The 27,198-nt window shown below is 45.0% G+C and overlaps 2 protein-coding genes across 4 annotated transcripts in view; both read right to left on the reverse strand.

Annotated features, from left to right (window-relative positions):
• Positions 1–392: 392 nt before the first annotated feature.
• CRTAM (cytotoxic and regulatory T cell molecule) lies at positions 393–13,969 on the reverse strand. Of its 3 annotated transcripts, XM_069876522.1 has the most exons (13): positions 13,864–13,969; positions 11,270–11,416; positions 8,227–8,379; positions 7,883–8,014; positions 5,741–5,911; positions 4,909–4,974; positions 4,581–4,688; positions 4,371–4,442; positions 3,781–3,885; positions 3,232–3,378; positions 2,822–2,905; positions 1,693–1,782; positions 393–704 (listed from the first exon to the last, which is right to left on the reverse strand). In XM_069876522.1, exons 1-13 carry the CDS (start codon positions 13,910–13,912, stop codon positions 700–702), a joined length of 1,329 nt encoding a protein of 442 aa, XP_069732623.1. In that variant the 5' UTR covers positions 13,913–13,969; the 3' UTR covers positions 393–699. The 3 variants fall into 3 exon arrangements, with proteins under 3 accessions (XP_069732623.1, XP_069732622.1, XP_069732625.1); XM_069876521.1 differs by lacking the exon at positions 393–704 and having other exon boundaries at positions 1,379–1,782; XM_069876524.1 differs by lacking the exons at positions 393–704; positions 5,741–5,911 and having other exon boundaries at positions 1,379–1,782.
• A 2,161-nt stretch (positions 13,970–16,130) lies between these two features.
• The window catches only part of UBASH3B (ubiquitin associated and SH3 domain containing B), an 80,743-nt gene continuing 69,675 nt past the window's right edge, over positions 16,131–27,198 (reverse strand). Inside the window, exons 11-14 of the mRNA XM_069876512.1 lie at positions 26,783–26,927; positions 23,418–23,524; positions 22,054–22,163; positions 16,131–21,180 (exon numbers count right to left, since the gene is read on the reverse strand). Coding sequence (XP_069732613.1) covers positions 21,043–21,180; positions 22,054–22,163; positions 23,418–23,524; positions 26,783–26,927 — 500 coding nt within the window. The 3' untranslated portion in view covers positions 16,131–21,042. The remainder of the gene's footprint in view (positions 21,181–22,053; positions 22,164–23,417; positions 23,525–26,782; positions 26,928–27,198) is intronic.

A 27,198-nucleotide genomic window follows, 5' to 3' on the forward strand; every position in this document is an offset into this window, starting at 1 on the left:
CTTCCGCGCAGAGCGTGGTAGCGCCCAGGCTGGGCGAAGGCGAGCGCCTGGGCTGGGCGAGCGCAAGGGAGATGGCGGCAGGGGGAGCTTACCTTGTTCCCCCCCCACTTGGGGAGCGTGGTAGCGGCCGGGCAGGGCGAGGGCAAGGGCAAGAGCGAGGGCGGCGGGGGGAGCTAACCCGGCCCCCCCCTCCGCGCCGTGGGTGCGTGGGAGCGCCCGGGCTGTGCAAAAGCCTCTTCTCACCCCCAGGATGGGATTATTGGCGTTTAAATTGGGGATTCAAAGCCGAATTATCAACATTTTCCTTACTTATTGTGCGGAATAAGAATCTCTCATGAGGAAAAATCAGGCAGCTTGCTGTTGTTACATAAATTTCCTTAAATTTCCTTTAATTTGACAATTCTGTTTTAGGTTTTGGGGTTTTTTTGCACCAGCAAAGCTTCCAGGTGGTGGCCTGGCAGGGCTTTGCGGATGGAAAGTCCTGGCGATTCTCCTAGCTTGCCCGCTGGGAGGAAAGTGGCTTTGTCCCTGGATTTGGGGAGTCCACGCGGAGCATCCTAGCCCCATCCCAGCATTCCCAGCAATGTGGTTGGGTCACCACCCTTGGGGGTGTTTAAAAGACGGGTACGGTTGGACTCGATGACCGAAGAGGTCTTTTCCACCCAAATGGTTCTGCAATCCTGAGAGAGTTGGGGTGGTTCAGCCTGGAGAAGAGAAGGCTCTGAGGAGACCTTAGAGCGACCTTCCAGTACCTGAAGGGGCTACAAGAAAGCTGGGGAGGGGCTGTTTACAAAGCCTTGTGGTGATAGGATGGGGTGGAATGGGGATAAACTGGAGAAGGGCAGATTTAGACTAGACATAAGGAGGAATTTCTTCATTATGAGGCTGGGGAGGCCCTGGCCCAGGTTGCCCAGAGCAGGGGTGGCTGCCCCATCCCTGGAGGGGTTCAAGGCCAGGTTGGATGGGGCTTGGAGCCCCTGATCTAGTGGGAGGTGTCCCTGCCCATGGCAGGGGTGGAACTGGATGGGCTTTAAAGTCCCTTCCAATCCACAAACCATCATCTTCTCCCAAGTGACAGGGGACAGGACGAGAGGGAATGGCCTCAAGCTCCGCCAGGGAAGGTTCAGGCTGAACATTAGGAAAAATTTTTTCACAGAAAGGGTCATTGGGCACTGGCAGAGGCTGCCCAGGGAGGGGGTTGAGTCACCTTCCCTGGAGGGGTTTAAGGGACGGGTGGACAAGGTGCTGAGGGACATGGTTTTGTGGTTGATAGGAATGGTTGGACTCGATGATCCGGTGGGTCTCTTCCAACCTGGTGATTCTGTGATTCTATGATTTGGTGGTCCTTGGGGCTAATTACATGTTCGCTAATTGCTGATTGCACCTGAGATGGGACTGATGAGCTCTGTTTCCAGCAGTGGTTAACTGAATCCTCCAAAGATTACAGGTAAATCAGTGTTCATTGCTAACTGTTTTCCAGGAGCACGGGTCCCATTCCTGTCTCACTTAAAGAAAAGCAGTCCAAACTGGCTTTTGGATCAAGGGTAGTGGTTTGTTCTTCTGCTCCTTGAAGTCGTATTGATATCTGAGCGTTCTAATATGAACATCAGGAAACAGCGGTGTTTCTGCACACTGTCCAGGTTTGCCATCACTATACATCTGTTTCCTTCCCACACTGAAAGATATTCTCACTTATTGCAGTGATTTTCTGGCTTGGATTCTTCTGCGTTCTTTCCACATACCCTTCAGTTACATACTGTGCATTGGGCTTTGGACTGACAACTGAAAGATAAACACACATTGATTACTGATTTTGTAAAGGGAGGGGGACTGCATGGGTTAAATATTTTGTATTTTAAGATATTTGAAAAAGAAGGAAATGTTTGAAAATATTTTGACACTAACTATGAGCCTTTTTCTCTTTTTATGCATTTTAGGTGCTGCAATAAACTCACGCTGAAAGATGCTGGCATATTTTTTGCCATCTGGGCTTATTCACTGCCTGAAAGCTGCCTTGTTTTCAACAAAAGTCAAAATTAGAAGCAGAAATACTCCAGCTGAGGAGGAAGACAGACCTGCATCTGGCTGAGGACAAGACTGATGAAGCACTGATGTATTGTTGCTGGTGAAATCAGAAAAGAGGTATTCAGGACAGTTTAATCATAGTCGTTTTGCCATTACGCATATTGCTTTTAATAATGTTTCAATAGGTTATATTTAGAAACCAGGTAAAGCTGTTGTGATTATCCAGTCTAACCCATCAAAGCAAAAGCTGTGATTTTCATTTTGTATGGTTCTGCATCCCTCTTGCTGAAGCAATGATATCTGTGCTAAACGTCCAGGTATGGAAGGTTTGGGTTTAGAATATTCAGGTTTAAAATGAGCAATTTGCAGATACCTCCGTAAAATAAGATTGACTGTATCTGAACGGGGCATACAGGAAAGCTGGGGAGGGACTGTTTACAAAGGCTTGTGGTGATAGGACTAGGGGCAATGGCTATAAACTGGAGAGGGGCAGGTTTAGGCTGGACATAAGGAAAAATTTCTTCGCTATGACAGGGAGGAGGCCTTGGAACAGGTTGCCCAGGGAAGCTGTGGCTGCTCCATCCCTGGAGGTGTTCAAGGCCAGGTTGGATGGGGCTTGGAGCCCCTGATCCAGTGGGAGGTGTCCCTGACTAGGGCAGGGGTGTTGGAACTGTATGATCTTTAAGGTCCCTTCCAACCCAAACAATTCTATGATTCTATGACTGCAACCTGCTCTCGCTGTGGTCAGTAGCAATGCTCTAATAGGAATTATTTTATGTTGCTTAAAGCATTTTACCGTGTCCATTCTTCTCATGGCCCGAACTGTCTTCATTCGATTTGGATTTGTAACTCTCCAGTGTCTGCTCTGAAACATCATTTTCTGTGCAGAAAACAGACGTAGTTAAGCTGCTGAGATTTTTCCTCGCTCTCTGCCATAAGAATACTGAGAGACTGGTAATAAAATGGGGGTTCAATCATCCTGATCTTAGATGCTTAAGACAACAAGTGGCTTTTCGTGCTAGCTGCAGCTTGGCCCAAGGCTGTTGGCTCTAGGGACTCTTCCATAGTTGTTTGCAAGTCACAATCTATGCGACTTAATTGGTGGCTGGAGGAGCTGTGTCTTGTCTGTGCTTAACAGGCTCCTCAGCTCTCTGGCCATCTGAATAAAGCAGCATCAGCCATTGTATGGACAAGGCTATCACCCACCTCTCTTCCACACTCCATGAGCTTTTTTCAGTTTCCTCATGAAAAGCAGGACAATGATGAGCAGCACAAATATCAGAGCAGCCACCAACATAGGCAGCAGGAGCTTGGTCTCCTTCTCTTTGATGCCTTTAGATTTCAGATCCTGCCCTGTAAAAGAAGCAGATGTGTGTTTGTGTTGTCAAACGGGTTCCAGTGAGTCTCTGGTAATCAAGACAAGCATGATACACCCTGGACCAGGCCAGATGAACACAGCGGGAATGCAGAATTCACCTTATTTGGCTTAATATTAGGACACAAGGTGAAATTTTTTCTACTAATATCAACAAGAAAAAAATCATTAGACTTCTGCTGTGGCACAACAAACATTACAGTCTAGTTTTTTTTTTTTTCCTAAATGCTAAAAAAGGTTGAGTTTCTATGGTCTCTCCTCAAGATTGCAGGCATTTACCCACATAATTGTCATTACGTGGTCAGAGAGAACCAGCTTGGTGTGAGAAAGCTCCTTGCACGTTTCTAAACTGTCACTGAAAAGTACCCATAAGTTCATACCGAAGGTGGTGATGGAAATCACGGTTACATTTTCACTTGGTGATGGGGCTTCTGTCCTGGGAAGTTCCTCTTGTGTGATGTTGCCACTAAATGCTGCTTCAGTCCCTGGAGGAGTGGAAAAAAAGAACAGTATTTCTCTGAATGGCAAAGGGATGCTTAAAAAATCCTTATTTTCCCAGCAGTTTTGAAGCCCAAGGCGTCTGATTCTGTGTCAGGAAGGGACTTCTGGAGCCTTTGACTTCAAGCTCTGTGCTCACTGCTTTCACACAGTATTTTATTTTAATCAAGCAGAAAATCCTCAGTCTCTGACACATTGCTGAACTCAATGGTTCCCATTTAGAGCCAAATTAAAGCAAAACTAAGCTTTGATTCTGTTCATTTTGGGGCTTTTTCCATCACTTTGCTTTGCTTGGTTGCAAATATGGGAATGAGCATGCATGCTTTTCCTTTAAGCAGGTTTTTTTTAATATATATTCATATCCTTGACTACTTTTTTACTGTCTTTGTAGCTCACGGCGGTGCAGTAGCCCAGTGTGAGAATCCCCATCCTTTGCTACCGCCACGCTGTGTCTGATGATCTAAGGTCATACCATTGGGGACAAGATAACTCGTCGAACCGGCTGGTTCTTCCTTTCCTGCTGCAGCTGATGTTACTTTGGAACCTGCACAGAGAGGTGAGTTCTGACTTTCTTGTGTGCACAGAAAACACATCCTTGTATAATTCACATTGATTTGTAAACCTAAACGGATAATGCGTGCTGTGCCTACCAAAACTTCACATTCATAAGATATTTTCTTACCAGCAGATGTGACATTGGGATGGAGGTTTTGCTGGGTTGGTGTTGACTCTGAGCTGGTAGCTGCTGGATCCTTTGGTAGTGCAGAAAGGATGGTGGGTTGTTCAGATCCTAGAGGAACTCCCCCCCAGTCAGAAAATGGCTTGATCAGCTTGAACTGATCCATGAAAAAATAAACCTGCCCTGGTGTGCTCCATACTCCAGGCGGGTTGTGTCCTTGATCTGATTTGTGGTTAGACTGACAGACCTACACTCCCACCTTCAGCTTCCCTGTCCTCTGGATTTATTTAATGCTATGAAATAAGGAAATAAAAGGAAACGAAACCCTTACCAGGATGCTGTGGGTAGGCTGGAGCAGAGGCTGTGCTGCTGTTCGGATCTGACTCCGTTGTGGTCACTGGGGAAAAAGAACAAGGCGGTTCTGAAGCCTGAGCAAAACGTCCCTCCATGCTTTTGCACATGCTTCAGCTCTAGGTAAAGGCACTGTACAATATATTCTGTGATAGATGCTGTGTTTATCTGACTTGTGCATTAATTGAGAAGAGGACAAGCATTGGATTGCTTGGGCTGAGATGTGTATCTACCTTTAGGACAGCTGGTTGAGGATTTGTATATGTCACTGAAAAACCCACCAACAGCACAACTGCCAGAGCACTTTATAAGCACTTGTTAACTCAGGCAGTCTCAGAAAGGTGAAAATAATTGGATCTATCCTAAGGATGAGCAGATGAGCAGAAGGCAAACTCTACCCTGAATATTAGACAAGCAGCTTCAGTGTTAATTTACAACATTTACTCCCTGCTGGCTTTCCAGGTGGATGTGTTTAATGTGGTTAAGACATGGGAAGTTCACACTTGGAATTATCTTTAAAGCTTTAGGACAAACATCACCTGAATTCTAGCAGCAGCTAGAACTGGGGAACTGACCAACCTGGGCTGCTGTGGCTTAATGTTTAATGAATTTTAAGGTAGTTTAGAAGCAGAAAAAAGCCCCCTGATCTTAGTTTGGAGTTCTTCTTTTGCCCCTGGTAGCTCTCTCATTTAAAAATCAATTCCACACATGGGGCAGTAGACTGAGGGATTCAGCTTTGCGTGTGTCTGCATAACCTTCACTTCTTCAGAGAAGTAAAATGGGATAGGCTCTGCTGAAGGAGCCTGCAGTACCCATCCTAGGGAGGTCCTCAAACCGGAAAGATGCCATCAGCTTCTCTTCTCTTAGTGCCTGGTGGCGAACGATACAGCTGGCTGTTGAGTTGGGCCCATAAGCGAGGACTGTCAGTGTGCTGGTTGTGGTCCATTTCTTTCCATCGGCTTCTAACTTGTGCTTAGTGTCACCTGTACACCCATTGGAAGAAAACATTTAAGTGCTTTTTAGTCAAGAGCAATTTAATGAAGAACCTTCCAGGTGCAATCTGCATTACTTGGCTGAGCTAAAGCAGCACATGATTACAGTGCACAAGTGGTTCATTGTGTAAATGAATTACATGGGAGCCCAAAGGCAGCAAGGTCACATTTTCTTCCTCTTTAAGTGCAGACCTCACTGCACCTCCTGTGCTCAACCCAAAGCCTCTGCTCTGTTTTATGATGTGTGGGGGAAAATTCTCCTCCTGGACTGCCATGGAATGGCTGAACACCCACTTTTAGTCCTTACTGAAGAGAATAAATGATTTTGCTGTGTGCCACAGCCATGCCTGGCCCACTAAGGCAAGGAGCTGCTCTTCTGCAGCGCCACAGAGATCTAAAAAGGTTCTCATTCTGCTGTGTGGTCATCCAAGGACACTGAATTTGTGTCCTAATCTTAGAATCATAAAATCATTGAATGGGATGGCCTGGAAGGAACCCTAAAGCCCGTCCAGTTCCAAGCACCCTGCCATGGGCAGTGGCACCTCCTACTGGATGAGGTTGCTCCCAGCCCCATCCAATCTGGCCTTGAACACCTCCAGGGATGGGACAAAACACAACTTCCCTGAGCAACCCCTACCTGTGCCTCACCACCCTTATTCCTAAGATCTCATCTCAATCTCCCCTCTTTCAGCTCAAAAGCATTTCGCCTCATCCTATCCCTGCCCTCCCTAATTAAAAGCCCCTCCCCAGCTTTCCTGGAGCCCCTTTCAGTACTGGAAGCTGCTCTAAGGTGTCCCCAGAACCTTCTCCAGGCTGAACAATTCCAACTCTCTCAGGCTGCCCTTGTATGGGAAATGCTCCAGTCCTCAGATCATCTCTGTGGCCTCCTTTCGACTCACTCCAACAGCTCCATGTCCTTCCTGTGCTGAGGACTCCAGAACTGGGCGCAGGACTCCAGGTGAGGTCGCAGATTGCTCTCTGCCCTGGCTTTCCTGTGGATTGCTTACCAGCTATACTACTTCCCCTGAATGCAGTTGCTTTAAGGACAGGACTTCATACAGTTGCATTAATGCCTATGTATCTGGCAGCTGGTATTTTTTTCTTTAGTCTTGGTTTTTAGCTGTATTCAGGCCAGAATACAACTGCTAGAACTCTTAGTTAAGAAAGCTGTCTTGGGAGAAGGAGAGATGAAGATTACAGGCTAAGCTTTGAGTATGTTGCTTGATGATACAAATAAGAGCTTGTTAATATGCAAAAGAAAATACATTTGCATCTACTGGTATTTTCCTCACACTTTGGTAGAGATGTGCATTTCCTCTCCACTGTGCTACAGTTAAAGATAACAATGTAGTTATTATTAGAACATGGCTTTCAAAGCAGTTATTTATACGGTACGCAAGGTAAATTGAGCTGCGTGGTGACTCTGTTACTCCTTGTGTGTGTCCACCCAGATTCATGCAGACATTTCCATGGGGAGAACCTCCCAGGGTGGTGTGGGCTGTGATTTCTGAGCTCTCCTGTCCCTTCTGTCAGGAAGCTTTCTGGTTCTGAGCAGGTTGATGGGAGAGAAGGGCTGTGGGGTGTGAGCTGCTCCAGCTACTGGTTACGAGGTGGAAATAGAACAGATTTGTTAACTGACTTTGTACCGGGGCTTTGAAAATCGTGCGTCCAGGGTTTTGGGTACCTAATTCAGTGGAATTTCACTCTAGGCTGTTGAAATTTTGGTGCCAGCTGGTGTTTGTTCTGCACTAGATGTGAGCAAAGCAGATGAGCCCTCTCCCATGCACAAACACTGGAATTTAGTGCAGGCTTTTCTTCAAGTTGTACTCGAAGAGTGGTAGATGTGTGGTAGTCACTGCTGATGTGTTTTGGAAGCTGTTTCACCCTCCAGTATTTTTAAACATCCCCAGAACTGTTGAGAAGAAATTGTTAGTAAACTATTCCAGATCCTTTGACACTTACCAGGGAGCTCTATGCCATTGTCCAACAGCCAGGTAATCTGGGGCTGTGGTTTACATCCATGGGTGTAGCAAGACAGAATAATGCTTCTTTCTGCATCTCGGGATACTTCCAGTACTGGATTAGAAGGTGCAGCTGCAGCAGAAGGATTTGGAATCAGTTATAGTACACCTTTCTACTCGGTTTTTCGAATGGCTGCATGCAAAGCATTATCGGGAGGCCTGGGCTAGGACCAGGTTTATCTTGAGTTAAGCACCATACAATTGCATGTGAAAATGCAGGTCTGGAGTTGAGGAGCGGGCTTTGTTGTTCTGCTCTTCAGGAGCAAAGAAAGTGAAGGAACTTACCTAATACCTCAACAGTCTTGTTCTTGCTTTTGAAGGGGATGCTGTAGTAGAAGCATTTATATACGCCTTCATCGTGTACTGTGACATTAGACAGTTGGATGGATAATTCAGTCTTTGAATACCGGATGAGTTTGTACCTCTGATCCCTTAAAGCTGTAAGGAAAATAAAACCCAGTGTGCTATGCATGTTGATACATAAGAAGAAGACTGATAATCAAAGCTGTAGTGACCAAAGGTAGTATTCTTTATTGCATATTTTTAATTCATCAGCACTTGATGTAAGGGAGCAGTACTAGCCTGAAGCATTCTTGGTGCTGCTCTCGTACAGAGGCAGCAGTGAACTGAAGAAGGGGGTGCATGTGCTGCCGGCAGGGCAAATATCACAGTTTCTCTCACTTTTGTGTTTAGGGTGTGTTATTCCCATGGTCCCAGGTATTACAGGAATTTGAGTTCTTTAAATATAAGCCAACATTGGGGTGTGAGGATGTGTAGTCAGAAATGTAGCATGACCTTTGAATGTAGAGCACAGATGTGTGAATTGAAGACTTTTCCCTTCCCCGTTCCCCAGGCCTTTATGTGACCTTGACAAAATCACTTCCCCAACTTTGGGTGTGTTTTGTGATGTATAAATGAATGCTGTGGTCAGCATGCACCTCTTTATTAACTACTTACTAATTGGCTGGATTGCTTCTCCTATTCTTGTCTAATTACTTTGATGTTATTGAGGTGGTCTCCTAGGCTATCTGTTCTCTGCTATGCAGTCCTATTTCTCTCTAGGCTTTCCAGTCTCTGCTTCATTCCTCCTGCTGCGTGACCCATGGGAGTCCTTGGGGTCAGGAAAGCAAGTCACATGGAGTTCTCCCACAATTGCAGCACATAAAGTCTAACTTTCTGCCCTTAAATTGAACTGAAACTGGGTCTGTGTATCAGTCATTAGGGATAAAAAGGCCTCGCCAAAGTGTCTTTTTAGTTCTGATTCTTTTTTTAGCTGAGATCTTGTAAAATACAGAGCTGAGAGAAAAATCACAGCAGTACTATAATTTATGGAAGCGGTTAAATATTAAAAGATTTTGAAATCGCCATGATGCAAGACTTGTATCTAGCCTGTCATATTTTTAGCTATACCAGAGGGAACTGATTCACCAAGTGGTTTTCTGGAGAAGCAACGTGACAGAGATTCCCAGTGGCGATTCAGAATAAAAACTGAAAATGCCCATATGCACTAATGTTTGGTTCCTCTCTAAAGTAGGACTGTCTTTTTATGTATTGCGAAAGAAAAACACTCAGTACCTCTGACTTATCAGATGCTTTGCCAACTCTAGCCCTTTTGGGTGTTATGTGTCTTACTGAAGGATGATCACGGGATGTTGATACTACAGGTTAATCCTCAGGCAATTTTAGACGGGTGCTGTTTTCATAGAATCGTAGAATGTCCTGAGTTGGAAGGAACCCACAAGGATCATCGAGTCCAACTCCTGTCCTTGCACAGGACACCCCAACATTCACACTGTGGGGTTGAGGGTGTTGGCCAAATGCTTCTGGAATATTGTCAGGCTTGGTGCTGTGACTGCTTCCCTGGGGAGCAGTTCCAGGGCTCCACCACCCTCTGGGGGAAGAACCTTCTCCTAATGTCCAACCTAACCATCCCCTGGCACATTTTCCTATCATTCCCTTGGGTTCTTTTTTTGTTCACTTAGGTTAGAGTCTGCTCCTGTCAATACCAGTGATGTGTTCTTTCCCTAACCTTATTAAATTGCTGTGTCAACTCAGCAAAACTTAAAGCATCAGAAGGGCTAGACCCATTAAAAGGTGGAGATGCCATAGAGAAATTGAATAAATTGAGAGATTCTTCCTGCTCTCATCAGCTTTTATGGTTTAAAATACAGAGAACATACATACGTGCAAACAATAGATGTAACTGGTGGAGAAGTGATTTCCTCTTAGGTCTTGCAGTTCTTGGGTGCGTGATCAGACTAACAGACTACAAGAGGAGAGAGGAACCCTTGCCATAGCCTACTGTGGTTTTTGAAGCTTGGATATCAAAGCAGTATGGGGTGGGTTGCAATGCCCCAGATTCCTGTATTTATTGGCTTCTGGTGACTCAGCACTGAGGTATTTTGGATCCCATTAGAATCTAATGGTTCCTGTGTGTTTTGCTGAGGGGATTGAACTTTGGATCTTGGATTTGCCAGGAAACAGTTCCTAATATCTACATGAATGAGTCGTTTAAAATTGCTGATGAACACTCATCCCACTTGCTCTTGTAACTGAGTAAACAGGAGCAACAGTTACCCGTGAAAGTTTATATTTAGAAATATTGGCAATACTTGCAGGAAATATGAGTCAACTGGTTTGATGCAGGTGGCAAGACCTGGGGGTTGGGATTCCCAGGCTAACAGAAGAGGACTTTCAGTTCCTGGGGAGTTCCAATGGGAGCTGGGTACCCACTGTCATCTGGATAAATCCCAGCCATCACTATCATTAAAGCCTAAATGGTTTAACGAGCAGGGATGCGGACTGCACAAATGGGGAAGGCTAAGGTGGTCCTCAGCTTGCAGAGCTGTTGAATTTGGAGCAACAAGAGGAGAGGGATGGACAGAGAGACACGAGGTGTAGGGAGTAGAAGGGAACACAATTACTGTAACTTCGGCTTTCTCAGCCCATATTAGTAATCACTGCTTGTTTTCTAAAAATTTCCTCTTGATGTACTACAGCAAATTCCCTGATGAGCAGAAGAGTACCCAGGGCTTTCAGACACATCCACTCCCGAGTCTTTTGTGAGGCAAGAGAGGGTTTTTGTGCTAATCTCTTGGTGCTAGTGGTAACTACAGTTTATTGCTAAAAGCTCTAGTGCCAGACCACTCTTGGGGAGGGAGGGTTCCATTTCATCAACTTCCTGCCACAGAGGGGCTGAATGTGAAACCATCCCGAGAGCTTGGGTAGCTGGTGAGTCAAACTGGCCATGGGTGGGAGCCAGGAAAGCCCACTTCTAGTGACCCTCCAGCCCCACGTGGAAAGTTCTGCACTTGGTTTTCACACTTACCCCGCTGGGTGTTCAGAAAAATTGCAAACCCATGAGGGTTTAACCACTGCAGGGCAGAACTGTTGTCACTGCTCAGGGTGCAGCGGAGGTTTAGGTCCTCTCCTTCCTTTAGGGTTATGGTTTCACTGCCAGCTCCCGGAAAATCCCCTGCCAGAGATGAGGAGGGCGAAAAAAAGTATTAAAATGTGACAAGAAGTAAAGAGACAGTGCATCACTCAGGGTACTGTGTCAACTTTCCTTTTTTCAGGGGTGTAAAGGTTTTTCTAGAGTAGGAAACTTGTAAATGTGATTGTACTGATATAAATAAATCACGGTCATTAGATAGATTATCAGTGCCTTTGGCTTGTATTTCCTTGTTGTTCTGCCTGTGTTTCCTAGGGTTTATGTCTCAGTTGCTTTTCTGGGGCCAATGCCACATGAGGGTCACTTGCTGAGGAGCGATAGCAAAAGGGAAACCTCCTTGCATGGGTTCCACTCATGAAAGGAGTGAGGAGGTGAATGTTGTGAAGGTTGCAGAGAGAGCCTTGTCTGTGGTTTTCCATGGGGCCCTTTGGCTCTTTCTCATAGTGCTGGTTTCCTGTTGCTAACAGCACTGTGGGGTCTTTCAAGTTGCACCTCTTGAGGGGAGACCAGCACGACTGAACAAAAAAAGCTGGGCCTGTTGCTTGCTTTTCTAAAACAGAACAAAACCAGCCCCCAGAACAAAGCATGTATGTAATTTCCATGAGAGGTCATGACTTTATTCAGGCCATGACTCACAGGTCAAATTTGTTCCTTGTAGAGGGACAGTTTGATGTGGCTGTGGTCTTCAAGCCACTGTAGCCCACCACAGTACAGTCACTGGGGCGTGGGAGATGCGCCCTGCCAGCTACAGAGGACAGGAGTTGTACTGTGGGGGTCCCAGATGCCTCAACTACCTGGTAAAATTAGTCTGCATCTGGTACAGTGATGTATCCACCTTCCTGGCAAGACAGGGCAACAATTTCTTGCTAGAAGTTGTGGGATGCGGCTGATCAGAATGGCTTATGCTGCTGTTGGCTCTTATTTTAGCTTGGAGAACTTGTTGTGGTGACCTGCACTCAATATATCATTTCAGAGTTATCTTTAAAACTGTAGCTTATCGAGACATCCTGTTTAATGAGTTATTTTGGACCTCTGGCTGCAGACCTGCAAGTGGCAGTCTGAGTTAATTTTGACAGCCCAGAGCAGCTTGCGGTTGTCTACAGCACAAATTCATCATACAGGACCCTGTGGCAGTACTGAGGGAAGGGGAGCTGGACACGAACAGTGTGAATACTGCCAATTTGGAGCAAGTCTAAAGGGTGCTGCAAACCTGCTCTTCAGCTCTGATATAACCAAGAGCTCGCTTAAGGTTTGGCTTCTGTTAAATGCAATCAATGATAAAATATCCCAAGTAGAATCATAGAATTGTTAGGTTGGAAGAGACCTTAGAGATCATCAGCTCCAACTGTACCTGTCTACTACTAAATCATGTCCTCAAGCACCTCATCTGCCTGCGTTTTAAACACCTCCAGGAATGGGGACTCAACCACCTCCCTGGGCAGCCGTTCCAGTGCTTCATAATTCTTTCTGTGAAGAAGTTTTTCCTAATGTCCAATCTAAACTTCCCCTGACACAGCTTGAGGCCATTCCCTCTTGTCCTGTCACCTGTCACTTGGGAGAAGAAAGCAACACCCACCTCTCTGCAACCTCCTTTTAGGTAGTTGTAGAGAGCAATGCCATCTCCCCTCAGCCTCCTCTTCTCCAGGCTATATGCCCTTAAGTATATGTTATTACGGAATGGATTGTTGCTGTTTAGACACTGAGATTTGATGTGGCCTGTGTTAGCAATTCCATTGCATGCAAGAGTATTACCAGCAGTATTGTCAGCTGCTGTGGTTTCTGCTCCAGCAGTTGTTAAGAAGGGAGAGGGACTATTACTTTGTCTAGAAGCAGGGTCATGCAAACATTCCTCCTGCAAAGGTCAGGAGTGAAGCCTGCAAGAACTCTGAACTGGAAATTGTCTGGCTTATTTCCTTAAAATTTAAGTCTTTCCCTGCTTGAAGGGGCCAAATATGAACCTCATACACTTGCCTGTGTATGAAAGAGAGGAGATTAGCAAATGAGGCATAAGCTACATCCTCTTGCAAGAGTAAGGAGATTGAACATTTAAAGAACGTTTTATTTTTTAAGTACTTTGCAGGAGCTTTCAAATTTACTCTGACTTCTTATATTAGCCATTTTTCACACAATGTATGCATAAAGGTGCTCACAGATATCCACACTGTGAAAAATAAGCAGTGATCTGCTAGCAAATTTAAGGAAGAAGCTTTTGATATCCTAACGCTTGACCATCTCGAGCATGCTGCCATGTGCTAGGAGTTGAAATGGTCTTATTTATACTGGATTTAGGAGGCAGCTGGTATTCAGCACCAGCATGCTTTGGAAGTTGTGTGAGAAAACAGCATTGTCAACAAGAAAACAAGAGCAGCAAAGCTGCCTTGCATGTGGTGCGCTAAAGCTCTGGAAATGGGGTTCTCCAAGCTGGATTGCTTGCAAAGGGGAGATGGTGTAATGCGATGCGTATTGCTTACCTTGCATCAGGAGCAGAGCTGCGACGTGTAGCACCCCGGTGAAAGTCATGTTGTGGTGGTGCAGGCAGTCTGTGCTGACTTCCTCTCTCTCTGCTGGGGCTGCTGTGTATCAGGTCCCTTTTCAGCTTGGGGGGAGCTGATTTACCATGACTTCATCGCTGCTGGGTTCTCTGCCTCCTTTCCTTCTTGATGCTGTTCCGCTCGCTTCTCTCCTCATCTCCCGTTTCCAATGTGCTGGTGACTGCTGAGAAATTAGTGATCTCACGGGTCCCTAAAATGAAACGGGTGGGCGGCAGGACTAGGGGCACTCCACCTCACACCTCCTCCAGCTCGATCTTGCTCAGCATCCTTGTTGGGGAGGAGGGGAGAGATGTATGTTGGGGGGAGCAGGTAAAGGTTGAGAGAAGCATGGACCTGGGGTAATTCTACCAGGGATCCCTGCTGCAGGGATGCTATAGGTGCACCGTGTGCAGGATTTGATTCCCTAAGGTGAGGTGGCACCCAGGAAGGCAGTGAAGAGGCAGCTGAGGGGAGACCTCATCGCTCTACAACTCCCTGGAAGGAGGTTGTAGTGAGGTCGTTGTTGGTCTCTTCTCTTAAGTAACAAGTGATAGAATGAGAGGAAATGGCCTCAGGTTGTGCCAGGGGAGGTTTAGATTGAATATTAGAAAAGATTTCTTTACCAAAAGAGTGGTGAAGCACTGAACTGCCCAGGGCAGTCGTGGGCTCCCCATCCCTGGAGCTGTTCAAAAACTGTGTAGATGTGGCACTTCAGGACGTGGTTTAGTAGGCACGGTGGGGTTGGGCTGATGGTTAGACTTGATCTTGGAGTTTTTTTCTGACCGCTATGATTTTACATTTTACGAACACTGTTATAGTGCAGTAATTGGCAAAGCTGCTTGAAAACCCACCTCTGTGGTTCAAATCTCTGGAAAAATAGCCTTATGCCACTCTGCATCTTGTGCTGCTGTGTGCACGGGTGGTTTGTGTTTCTCTGCTTGCAGGGCTCCTGGCTGAGAGAAAGGTAATTTGCTGTTGCGGTTTGTGGCTCTCCAGGGAGTGAAGAGTATTGGTGAGGTGGTTGTGAAAGGTTCGCTGAGCACTGAAGGACGTGGCAGAGGGATGACTAAATCAAGGAGATCCCAGAGGGCTGGTGGCAGAACCTGGGTTTCCTGTGTCCCCTTGCAGGTCTGACTATTTCAGGAACAGTCTGGGGCAGTGTGAAGGTGTTTGTGTCTCGTGGGTGAGTGATTTCCAGTGACATCACAAGATTTATCCAAGCCTGTCGTAGCAAAGCCTCTTTTTGTGATGTGATTTCTGAAACAGCTTTGGAGGATCCTATTCTGGCAGTTCTCTGCCACTGCCCAACATTTATTGCAAATGAGTACTACTGTCAAAGTGAGCTGATTTTAATAAGATAAGGAGTGTGGTTTAAAAACCATGTGCATTTGCAGGACATTGGCTTGAGTGAACAGGACAAAATGGTTAATTATAAATACATAATATATTTTGGTTGTAATTTATTAGAACCTGTTGCCATTAAAGTTTCAAGTACAAGGCAGTGCACCATTCTGTTAGTGTATATTAGATTGATAAAAGCTATTAGTTTTAATGATAGATGTAGCATCATCAGTTTTATTGGAAAACAGAGGTGCGGGTCATGATGTTCCATGTAGATTGTTGGTTTGCAAGTAGTCTCACTGGCTGCTAAAACTACTACTGCAATAAAAAATCCAGACCAAGAAAGAAGTAGGTCTTGTAAAGGTAAGCATTGCTTTGGTTTAGAAGTTGTGCTTCCAGTTCCACACATCTAATTGACAGTAAAATAAGTCTGGCTAAAACCTGGAGGAAACTCCATTCCTGGGCAGCAGGAAAACCAGACTTGAGATGGTTTTGTGCCATCTGCTGTCAAATAAATGAACTTCATCTTCAGCAGAGGGAAGAAAAATGTAGCTCAGGTTCCCCTTCCTCCTTGATGCGTCCAAGGGTTACACCCCATCTGGGTGGGCATCCCAAAATTGGATGTGATGAGGGCAGTGTTTCAATCCAGACCATGAAACAAGCCTGACTCCCTTTTGTTTCAATGTTCCGACACAGCTGTGCTCTAGGTGTGTGCCCAGTACAAGCGTTTTTCCTACTTGTATCTCTCTGGAGTCACTGAAAGTACCACTCAGGTGCACCCCAGCAACACTCGGACCCCCTCAAGATCTGTCTTTTAGTGAGATTGAGAGGAAGGTTTAAATAAGAAGGGCAAGAAGGTGTGGGTGCGTGGCATCTTTATTAAATCATCCAGGAGACATTTTTTTGTCTGACTTCTAAGAAATCCATTTAATGTAATAAGCAAATTAAATTGCAGTGGTTGTTTTAACAGTTGTTAGCACTCAAAACTGAGATTAAAAACAACCAACCGACCCATCCCCCCCAAAATAAAAAAATACAGATGTCACAGGTAATTACAGCTATTTTTGGCAATACAGTTATTGGTGGTTTTTTTTTAACAGCAAACATTTTTCTCAAATAAATACAATCCACTCACACTAAAAAAACATAAGAAACAGAATGAAACAACAGGTTTAAAATGAGAAAAACAAAAAGTATCCATTGATAACATCAAGTTTTAAGAGATGTCCACAGAGAGGGTCTTCAGAAAATATGTTGTAATGGGAAGTAATCGGAAGGGACTGGCTGTGTATTTTCTGTTGGGTGGTGTGGAGGGGTGATGAATGTTCCCCAGGGAATGAAGAGTAGAGGAAGTGGTGAGAAGTAACTAGCGATTTAGAATGCACGCAGCCAACCGTGCTGTGGAATTGGTTTTGCATTCATTCAGCATTTTAAGCGTGTCTGCTACCACCAGCATTTTACACATATTTTTAAAGTTCAAATAATATCCCCTAGGCTCGGTTTCTTAAACAAATAACAGCAAACCCCCCAGACCTATTAAGGCTCCCTCTCTAAAGAATAGTTTTCTTATGGAATTTCAATACATTTTGTGTTGTGAAGCATTGCAAACTCATTTCCAGCTCTGGTTTTACATGAGGGTTAGTTGACTACAGCCTAACTCGCCTGTCTAGTGTCCCTCTTCTTGAAATGAGCATGAATATAATCAGACACTACGTCTCATCTTACTTCTGCATGTGTTGCTTAGAGCAGGACTGGAAAGGCTTGACTGTGCAGATATGGGTTCTCTAAATTCCTCATGAGGTTGGTGTTGGTGGGGACTGAAAGCTGAGGAAATCGTGAGGAACCTTCCTCTCGGTTTCCTCTGGATCAGGTCATTGTAAGGATCTGCACGACCCAGAGGGAACGGTTTACAATCCCTCCCATCCAGTGCAGCGTAGAGGAGTGAAGCGGAGAGACCGAGTTTGTCGCAGTACTGGACACAATGCCCTCCCCGTTCTCTTTTAACCCAAGAGCTGCACTTAGCACGCAAAGATGACCCTGAGACTGCTACCTGGGGAATAGGGGCTGTCAATACCAAAGAATACGCTGGGAAATAGAGCCCTAGCATCCCTTCTACCCTCTGTTTTGCAGAATTGCTGCTTGCGTTGCCTTTGCTAAAAGAGAATTTCTGCAAAATTCCTGTAAATAATCACTTATTTGGTTATGTAAATTATCACTTTCATAATATTGTTGAAACTAGGAGGTAACACCAGAGGAGAGGAGGCTCCTGCTATCAGCTGACTTCTTTCTAAAACTGCTTGGATTGAGTGGAACCGGAAATATGGTGTTTTTTGTGAAGTTATGGCCTGGATCCTCAGTTTGCGTAAAGGAAACTGTTGATTTGAGTATACGATGTCAGTGTACGCTTGTGGTGAACCTGGATCCCTGCTCAGAGGATTTAAATATTTGGCTGTAGGTGTCACCTCACTAAATGTAAGGGAAATGCATGGAACTTTAGATCTGGCACTAAACTAGAAAGGCATCCCCTGGCAGAGCTTAAGCCTTGGCTTTGGGGTCCATTCCCATCCACTCCAGCAGAGGGGGAGACACAATCCAGCGATAAGGACAAACTCTTCATCAAAGTGGACGTTTGTCAGATACCCTGGGTTTGACCTTGTGGTGCCGAGTGCCATCCTGTCAGCTGCTGCTCTGCTGGGATTCAGTCCTGCGCTTTGATTTGTGTATTGTTCTAGCCCAACCCTTAAAGTTGCAGTGTATGAAAATATTGGGTGAACAACTTATTCTTTGCAGATTTTTGGATTTATTCCTTAATTGGGAAGAGAGGGAAAAATCTAGAAACTGCTATTTGCCTCCTAAACCCTACTTAAACTGTTGGGATTTGATGCAGCTTGCAGTGAAGGCAAAGAAAAGACTTGCACGCACTGTAGAGAGATCAAGTCTAATGTTCTGGGACGGAACACTGAAGTGACATTAAATACACATAAATGAGCAGCAATAGAGTGAAAGGGAAGCAGCAATTGTTTTGTATTCTTAACATCTCAATTAAAAATTTAAAAGGAACATTTTTCTTTCCCTTTTTCCCCCCTTTGTCAACATCAGACTTAACACAAAAACCCGATGGGAAATCAAAAGGCTAGATGAAAATAAGGTTTTTCTTTCTCAGATCCTTGACACCTGAAAAAAATAATGTGAGATAAGACTACAACTGTCAAAATACTTTCCCAAACATCCAAAAATATACCTTTTTTTTTTTTGAGAAGAGTATTTTAACATCTACCTTCTCAAACAGAACACTCTTCTATATGCCTTACTATATGCAAAGATCAGCTAGTACAGTATTCAAACTGTGCATTCAGGTTTTAGTTCCCTCTGTTTCATGCTTCTTTCTAAATAAACTCCTTGTACAGTTCATTAACTGCGAAAGGTTCTGAGCAGCCTCCACTGTTTCGTATAGGTGATATTTGTTGGCCCAAATTACATTTTGCTGGCCCGTAGGCTGAAACAAAAAGCAGTCTGGAGAACTATGTGTGTCCATAACCAAATTAGTTTTGGTATGATTGTCATCTATTTAGTTTTAAACTCTTTGCAAGTTTGCAGTGAGCTAGCATGGAGGAAAACAAGCCAGAAACGCTCTTCAGAATGTGTACACAGCCAAAAATAGTTTAAATTACAGTTAAAAACTAAAGTGACAGCAGCAAAACTGCATGGGAGCAGTCTCTTCTGTCATCTCATAAGTTATCTCCCTGACATTTCAGTATACATCCCTGGTATAATAATGCACTTATGAATGGCCTGTGTGTGTTACATAGATGAATAAATAATGGACTATTGTTATGGATCGTGATGATTTTGCACAGGATGAGCTCTGTGCCGACTCAAAGTATGTACAGTATCTGATGTGCTCTCCTTGGCAAGCTCAGTAAAAACCAGGGACAAATATGAGCTAAAACCCCTTAACATCTGTTGTGTCGCAGTTAGTGTTTTGCCTCATTTAAGAAGAAGGGATTGCAGTTCATCACCCCTTACTTGTTCTGACTGCTGAAGGTGAGACTGGTCCTGCCAAAGGTTTTGATAGGTTATAAGAAATCAACTTCAACCTTTTTATGAATAATAAATCTTTGTCAAAGTTGGCCAATATAAACTCCCGTGCCATACAAACATCTCAAACGAGGACACAAACACTTTCTGCAGAGGAAAAGCTGGACAGAAGAGGGGTACCTAGCATGTCAGAATTTCTTTCCTGGTACCTCTGAACTTGCCTTTGATGGTATTTCTGGGAATACTCACACTTATGGCCCAAACCAGGAATGAAGGATGCCTACATATCTTTCATCTCCTGTAAGCACATTTTAAGTACCTTCTCAAAGTGAGCCTGTGCTGCCAAGACCCACACAAATGCCTCCAGGAACTTTTTGACCCAAGGTAGATGGTTTAGGATGATATTAATTCAAAAGAAACCTGCTCTGAAACCAGTTTACACTATGAACTACCCACTGTGGTGTACTTAGTATTTTCCTGTGAAGCAGCTGGTATTGGCATCTCGCAGGCTGTTGCATTAAGAGGGCACTTCTTGTGACTTCAAAGATGGAAACTCTTTTCTTCCCCTTCTCCCCAAACATAACCCTTTCCCTACCAGATAAGTAGCATCTTAATAGGCCAAAGCATGTGCCTCCTAAATTTAAGTGTACCGTTTCTCAGCTTTGCTTTGTCTTTATGACAGACAGCACTTAGGAAAAGGAAGCAAAATATGCAGCAAAGGCTAAGTTTCAGCATCTTTTTGATTTCAACATCACCTCCTGAAGAAAGCTGCTTACTGCTGAACCTCACCAGGGCTGACAGAAAAGCTCACAGGGACAGAGAGCCACCACTGTGTAAACGACCAGCACAAAATCTCAGTGTAAAAGAGATTTTTCAAGGTCTTCTGAAGGGAATTGGAAATGCAAGCACTTCAGGCTGGGTCTGTACACTAAATAAAAGAAAAAAAACCCAATGCTTAACTTTCCAAATCCTTTAGGTTTGGTTGGAAAAAGCGTATTTCATATCCAGTTAAAAGAAGCTGCTCCCAGACTTGTTCATGACAGTGCTGCCTTTTGATGTGTAAACTTCATCTGTAACAGAGGTGAAATTCAGAGCTTTTTTCTCATGAGCATCAGCATCAACCACTCTTTGCATCCACGGTGTGCCCAACCCAACCCCTAACAAGGTGCTGAAATAGAGGAGAGGAATAATCAGATGCCTGCCTGCAGAGGCAATGCTGGGCTCTCGTTTCCAGCTGGTGGTGATAATGCTTTATAGAAGGTGCTGAGAATGTGGGTGTTGTGAGTGAGGGGGTGTCAACACGTGGTCCTGAGTGAGCCTGCTAATGCTTTGCACAAAGAGTAGTGAAAAAAAACCCCAGCATGCTCAATGCTTGGCTTTTACACAGTGTGAGTTGTTTCTAACATGGTGCAGAGGCAGTGAAAGTTCCTGGTGTTACGAGAGCTCCATTCAAGGTGGGAAAATCTACCCCAGCTACTGACTGAATAGAGACTTCCTGCTGTGCAAGAACTTCAACCTGTATTTTGATATTTTTACCCTCAAATACCTTTTGTATTGGCCTAGTTGTGTATGAGAATTGTTGCATGACTGTGGCTGGTTGAGAGATATGCTAGAACAGCTCTTTGTGTGATCCACTGAACATATGATGACTATTTTTCCACTGTCAATAAACACGAGAAAGAAGAGACATTCTCCAACGCTTAGAAAGGCCATGGGTTTTCCTTGCTCATGTCGCTTTGCCTATTCTTGTAGTAAGGTTTCTCTCCAGTTAAAGCCTCCAGTTGGTCCGTGTGTGAGAGGGAGGATGGGGGGATCCGTAAGCTGCCAAACACCTGTATCTCCCAGTTCTTCACACGAACAAAACCCCAAGTACGGAATCTGTGTGGAGAGAGATGGAAATAAAGGCAATGAGCAGGGATGGAGATGTGCAAGGAGGGAGCTCCCCTACGGGCTCAAGTATTGCTAACAGCACTCAATGCTACTGAAGCATTTCAATGTCTTCTCTCTCCTTCTCCCTAAAGCTCATTTTCAAAAGATGATTGTAGGACTCAGGCGTGACAGCCTGAGTTTGTGCACTGTTGCACATGAAAAACAGTGGGAAAAGCAGATTGTATCCTTGTAATGTAGTTTAAATAAGAGCCAGTTCAAAGTAAAGGTGTCCCGTTAGCTGATGTGGTCCCAAACCCTGAAAGCCTATGGAGGAGAAATGTGGGTGCTAGTGCAGCTCGGGTGTCCTCAGGTCACAGATCAACTATGAATATCCCAGACAGTGTCTGCAAGGCTGGCAGTGGATAATGCCATCTCCTTAGCCAGGGCAGAAGTGAAGGAATGAAGGCAGAAAACCCCATTATACTTCTCAGGTCTTTTCCCTGACTGTGAAAAGCTCTTTCATGTGAAATGAGAAGGGGAAGTGTAGTACAGAAGTGCCCTGTTATCTGCGATGCTTTCAGCACTGGAGGGCACTGTGGGAGCCTGTACAGCACTAGCATGCAGCACAGCAGAACATAGAGTCACTGCAAGCCCATTTGTAGGTGAGCATCTGATCCCACGCTATCTGTTACAGTAGTGACACGTCAAGCTAAGCCTCTTAAACCAATCTGCTTTACCCCCCTGACTTCTGAAACGGGTGTACTCAGTAACGGGCAGAATGAGCAAACGAGAGGAACAACGTGTCCTCTGCTTGGTTAAGCAGATTGCAAATTCCTTTCCTCTTTGTAAATCCAGTGAGCTTTACTCCTTGCTGGTAATTACCTTTCGGACCATCTGTACAAAGTCCTTGGAGTTCTGTGGCGAGAGCCCTTGGAGCTGGCAGGTACAAGCCTCCAGGGAGGACGCGTGTGCCACTATCAGGATGTTGTTTCCTGAAATAAAGGGAGAAATGCAGGCTGAGGAAGGAGATTAAGCCAGCGATAGGGACTGGTGCTCAAGATCACAGAACCATGGAGTGGTTTGGGTTGGAAGGGACCTTAAAGCCCATCCAGTTCCACAGGCAGAGACACCTCCCACTGGATCAGGGGCTCCAAGCCCCATCCAAGCTGGCCTTGAACCCCTCCAGGGATGGGGCAGCCACCCCTGCTCTGGGCAACCTGGGCCAGGGCCTCCCCACCCTCACAGCAAAACATTTCTTCCTAGGATCTCATCTCAATCTCCCCTCTTTCAGCTGAAAACTGTTCTTCCTTGTCCTCTCCCTGCCCTCCCTGATCAAAAGCCCACCCCCAGCTTTCCCGCAGGCCCTCTCTAAGCATCAAGCAGAACATTTTAAATGTACAAAACAAGTTCAATTTAACATTTAATAACATGCTAAACCATGTATATCAGGGAAAAATACATGCTTTGTTAACGTATTTAGAGCATTTCTCAATTTGCAGGATAAAGTTTAACTCAGTGCTTGTCAGTTTTAAAATAGCTTTCTGAAGAAAACAAGAATTCTGGTGGGATTCCAGCTGTCTTGTGAAACAAATAGTTTTCTTTTACACCCAAACTAATTCTGATTAAAACAAACACTTGAATTTCAGTTGTGGGTTTTCTACAGCAATAAGCTTTAGACTTCCATTTCCAAGATCCTTTACAACTGGTGTCGTGCTGTGCTATCAAGGTTTGGGGGCAAACTATTAAGATAAAAGGTTTAGAATGTAGAGACAATTAGTGGAATGGAATTAGTGAAATGACCAGAACTTAGAAACATCCTATTCTGATACTGCAGATGAAAAATAGAAGCTAGAGACTTTTTTTATTCAATGTTGTTTTTCAAGACATGTTCTATAGTCTTTGTGGGGAATATATTCCCAAAGAGTAGCTCAGATAGGGGATGGAAGGTGCCCCATCTGATGCTGGGAACAGCTGGATGTAAATGGCTTGTTTATTCCCTAGAGAAACAGGTAACAAGTATTGGGTAATGATACCTAAAAGACTTCTGCTACTTAAGTTTATGGACCTTTCTTATAAGCTGAGCACCTCTGAACTCCGACTTCTGACACATAGAGGAGTTTCCAATGTATCTGGGAAGAGTGGATGAGAGATTCGGGTTTGGGGATGCATCTCCTTGAAGAGGGAAGGATCACTAGGAGTATTGGCACCCAGAAAGCTTTCCTGTCTTGCTTTCCACTTTCACTTACCTTTGCCTTTACATTCACTGATGATTTCTTTTGTTACTTGGTAGCTTCTACTTATGTATGTATCATAAGATTCAGAAACCACTAACTTGCTGACAGGAATATGAGGTCTGTGAGCAGAAAAACAAGGATGGTAAATTGGGAGAAGCAATAAAGTTTTAAATGCAAGTTATGATTTATCTGAAAGTATCTGTTTCTTTAACTCCTCTGATTCTCCAAGTCCCCACAGCTGCACCTCATGTCAGGGCTACTATGATGATTTTTAAACTTCAGTACCATGGAGTAGTTTGGGTGGGAAGGGACCTTAAAGCCCATCCAGTTCCATGGGCAGGGACACCTCCCACTGGATCAGGGGCTCCAAGCCCCATCCAACCTGGCCTTGAACCCCTCCAGGGATGGGGCAGCCACCACTGCTCTGGGCAACCCGGGCCAAGGCCTCCCCATCCTCACAGGAGAACATTTCTTACTAAGATCTCATCTCCACTTCCCCACTTTCAGCTGTAAACTGTTCCTCCTCATCCAATCCCTGCCCTCCCTGATCAAGAGCCCCTCCCCAGCTTTCCTGGAGCCCCTTTCAAGACTGGAAGCTGCTCTAAGCCTTCTCTTCTCTGAGCTGAACAACCCCAACTCTCTCAGCCTGTCCTTGTAGAAGAGGATCTCCAGCCCTTGGTTCATCTTCACCATCTCCTCTGGACCAAGATGTTTACCATTCCCGCATTCAAATATTTCAATTAGCAGAGAAAAATAACCGCTTTCTCTAAGGTGGACCCGTTAGTGGATACAGCATATGACTTACTGATTATGTTTGTATTATTTTTGCTATGGCATGCAGCAATAATGATGCCACCTTGTGTTTATTTAGCTAAGTGTCCTTTGATCAGCGGATTTCAGGGCTGTGCCCTGGAGGAGTAGGAAAGGACAGTGGGACAAGGAGGGTACCGACACAGCTGCCTGCGGGCAGCCGGTGCCAGCAGCGTGACAAGCCAGCACCCAAGGTGTCTTTGGAGACTGAGGTCTGCACTCTGCTACTGCAACATCCAGCCTGCCAAATGGATTAGCTGACAATGTCTCGATCTGTCCAAGGAGACCCAGCAGGTACAGGGAGAAATGTGGAGCGTGGAGAAGGCAGATGCTGGCTCTCTTCACTGCTCACACTTTGCTGGTGAAGGGCAGAGGCAAACTGCTGCTTTGGCCATCTGTAAATCTGTAAAGCTGCATTGCTGGGAAATGCCTGGAATTAGCCTTCCTCCTCCCAGGCCAGGGCATTTCAGGGAATTGCCTGGCAGGATTCTGGCCGATTGTGTCAGCTGCAGCAAGCTGATGTGCACAGAGGAGCAAGGCAGAGGAAGTGGAAGGCTGTATTTTTGTGCTGTGGTGCAAGTAAAAGACCTAACTTTTGCTTCCATCCAGTGATCTGATCTATCTACAGGAACTACCCTTGTGAAACAAGGGCTGTCCCCCAGTCTCCACCTAACCAGCCGACCACACAAGAGCAGCCTCTTTTCTTGTGCTGAGAATATTCGTTATGATCTTCCCAGAAAGCACCTATTTTCTGAAGCAGACGCTTCTGTGGTCCAGCTGCTCTGCCAAGTGTTAGCCATGTGATACCCTTTCAGGGATAAATACAGCATAAGAACTTCTATTTAGATACCCTCACGGTGTTGGAATTTCATCTGCAAACCAAAAGGACGCAGCCCAAGCTGTTTATGTTATAATTAGGTATGAAAAAAAAAAGTTTTTTTTTCTTTGCATTTTCTTTCTTGTTTTTCATTTTAATGTTTCAGCTCCTTATTCCACTTGAGGGTTCTTAAACACATGGGTGCACTGGGACTCTGGGAAACACCAGTGTTTCTGGCCATAGCATAAACCACAAAAACCCAGCCACAAAATATTTGTCACCAAGCTGATGTAGGTGGGACTCCCGTGGATGCTATCTGTGCATTCTAAGTGTTTTGCTTTTATCTGAGATTGCTCAGCCAGCGATCAGCCTCAAACTGAGATAGAAAGGGCTGGTGGCTGCAAGAAGTGATAGCAATACAGATACTTGAGTGGTGAGGTGCAGTGGGGGACTAGAACTTTGTGACCTTTCTGAAGTTTCTTTCTTCCTGGGAGCTCTTTGAGTCTGGCTTGCATAAATGAATCACAGAGTTGAGAGTAGGAAGCCTGAACAGATCATCTTGTCTATTCTTTGCCTCATGACTATTTCTGCTGGGTTTTATTTAGCCTTTCTCTCTGTGGTTTACAGTAAGAAGCGCTCGTGCGTTCAGCTGGAGGGCACCAGCGCTGTGATGTTTTGCTGGGGAGTCAAACTCAAGGTTCCCTCCAGACTCAGGCTGCTTCCAGCAGCCCTGTGGTGTTTGTTGGCAAAGATATTGGGAATGCAGAGGTCTGGCCATGTGGCTGGATAAAAGGAAAGCAGCACAGGCTGAAAGCAAGGGCGTGAGTTTGGGATACGGAGCCTAACCAGGCACCAGGACAGCGCAGCTGCAGGGGTTGCTGGCAAAACCCTTGGGCTCTGGGAAGGTCAGCTCCGTGCTTTTGGAGCAGCTCCTTCAAAGCCAAGCAAATCATCTTTGTGTTTCCTTTTTCTGTAAAGTAGGAGGAAAGATGAGTGGTGCTTATCCATTTGCTTTTCAAATGGTTTTTAACACAGGTGTTTACTTTGTTTGCTTTCACCAGCTGGGTTTGGGTTGAATGCTGTGAAAACCTGAGTCAGAAACCTGCAGTTTTTTCTGCTAAAACCATTCCAGATGTAATTGCTGAGAAGTGAGAAATGCCTTAGTGTTTAGCTCTTTGATAGAAAACCTCTGAGTTTTGATGCTTGAGGAGACCCTGCATTCCTGACAGATGCAAACACATTCCCCAGGGTGTGGCAAAATCTACAATTAAGAACCATCACCACACTAATCATAATAGAGAGACAGACAAGCTTTTTCCTTTGGAGGGAAGGTCCAGTGTGAATGAGATCGGGACCCAGTTCAGTCTATGAACATGATGGTCAGGGGGCTACATTGGACAAATTGGTTCTGTTGGCTGAGCCCAAACCCCCAAGTTTTAGGGAGAGGGTTAATACAATAAAAAATAACTTTGACGGTTTTCTGAACACAGGATGGAAGGAGTAATTGAGGAAGGACCTCCATAATCAGCAGCAGAGCTGGAGCTTGCCAGTGAGCTGGGAAATTTGGTTTATAATAAGCCTTTCTACGGTCACGTTCAACACAGCAGCCTCAAGCCTGCTCTAAGTTTATTCTGGGAGCCTCAGCAGCTCTTCCAGTCGCTGCTTCAATTTAAAAACTCAGCAGAGTGTTACCTTACAAAAACAAAGCCAAAAAGCAATGTGAGACCCTCTCATCCCCCCTTTCTGCTACCTGTAGGTTGTATCAACGCTTAGAGTAGCTGCAGCTAAATCCACAGGGGGTATCCAGGCAGGTAGTGTGTTCCCAGAGACCCACTTGGTCCATTCAAACAAGCCCGGCTCTATTCGGATTTTCAGGTTGTTCTCTTGTTGCATGCCTGGAAAAGGGAGAAAGGAGACCAGGTATCAGCAGAAGCAGCTGAGGAGGAAGGCAGCAAGATTTTAATACTTTGGTCTGATTGTAAATTACTTTTTTGCTCTCCAAGTAGTCAGTTAATTAATAGTACCTATGAGAAATGAAGTGTTTAATACAGGTACTTGGCATGTGATGTGCCAGGGAATGTAAACCTCTGGCTGGCAGCTACATGTGATACGCTGAACCTAGGCGTGACTGTATTTTGGAGCTAGTTTTTGACCGTCTTCACTGCC

Source organism: Phaenicophaeus curvirostris, chromosome 25, assembly GCF_032191515.1.
Source record: "Phaenicophaeus curvirostris isolate KB17595 chromosome 25, BPBGC_Pcur_1.0, whole genome shotgun sequence".
Lineage (NCBI taxonomy): Eukaryota > Metazoa > Chordata > Aves > Cuculiformes > Cuculidae > Phaenicophaeus > Phaenicophaeus curvirostris.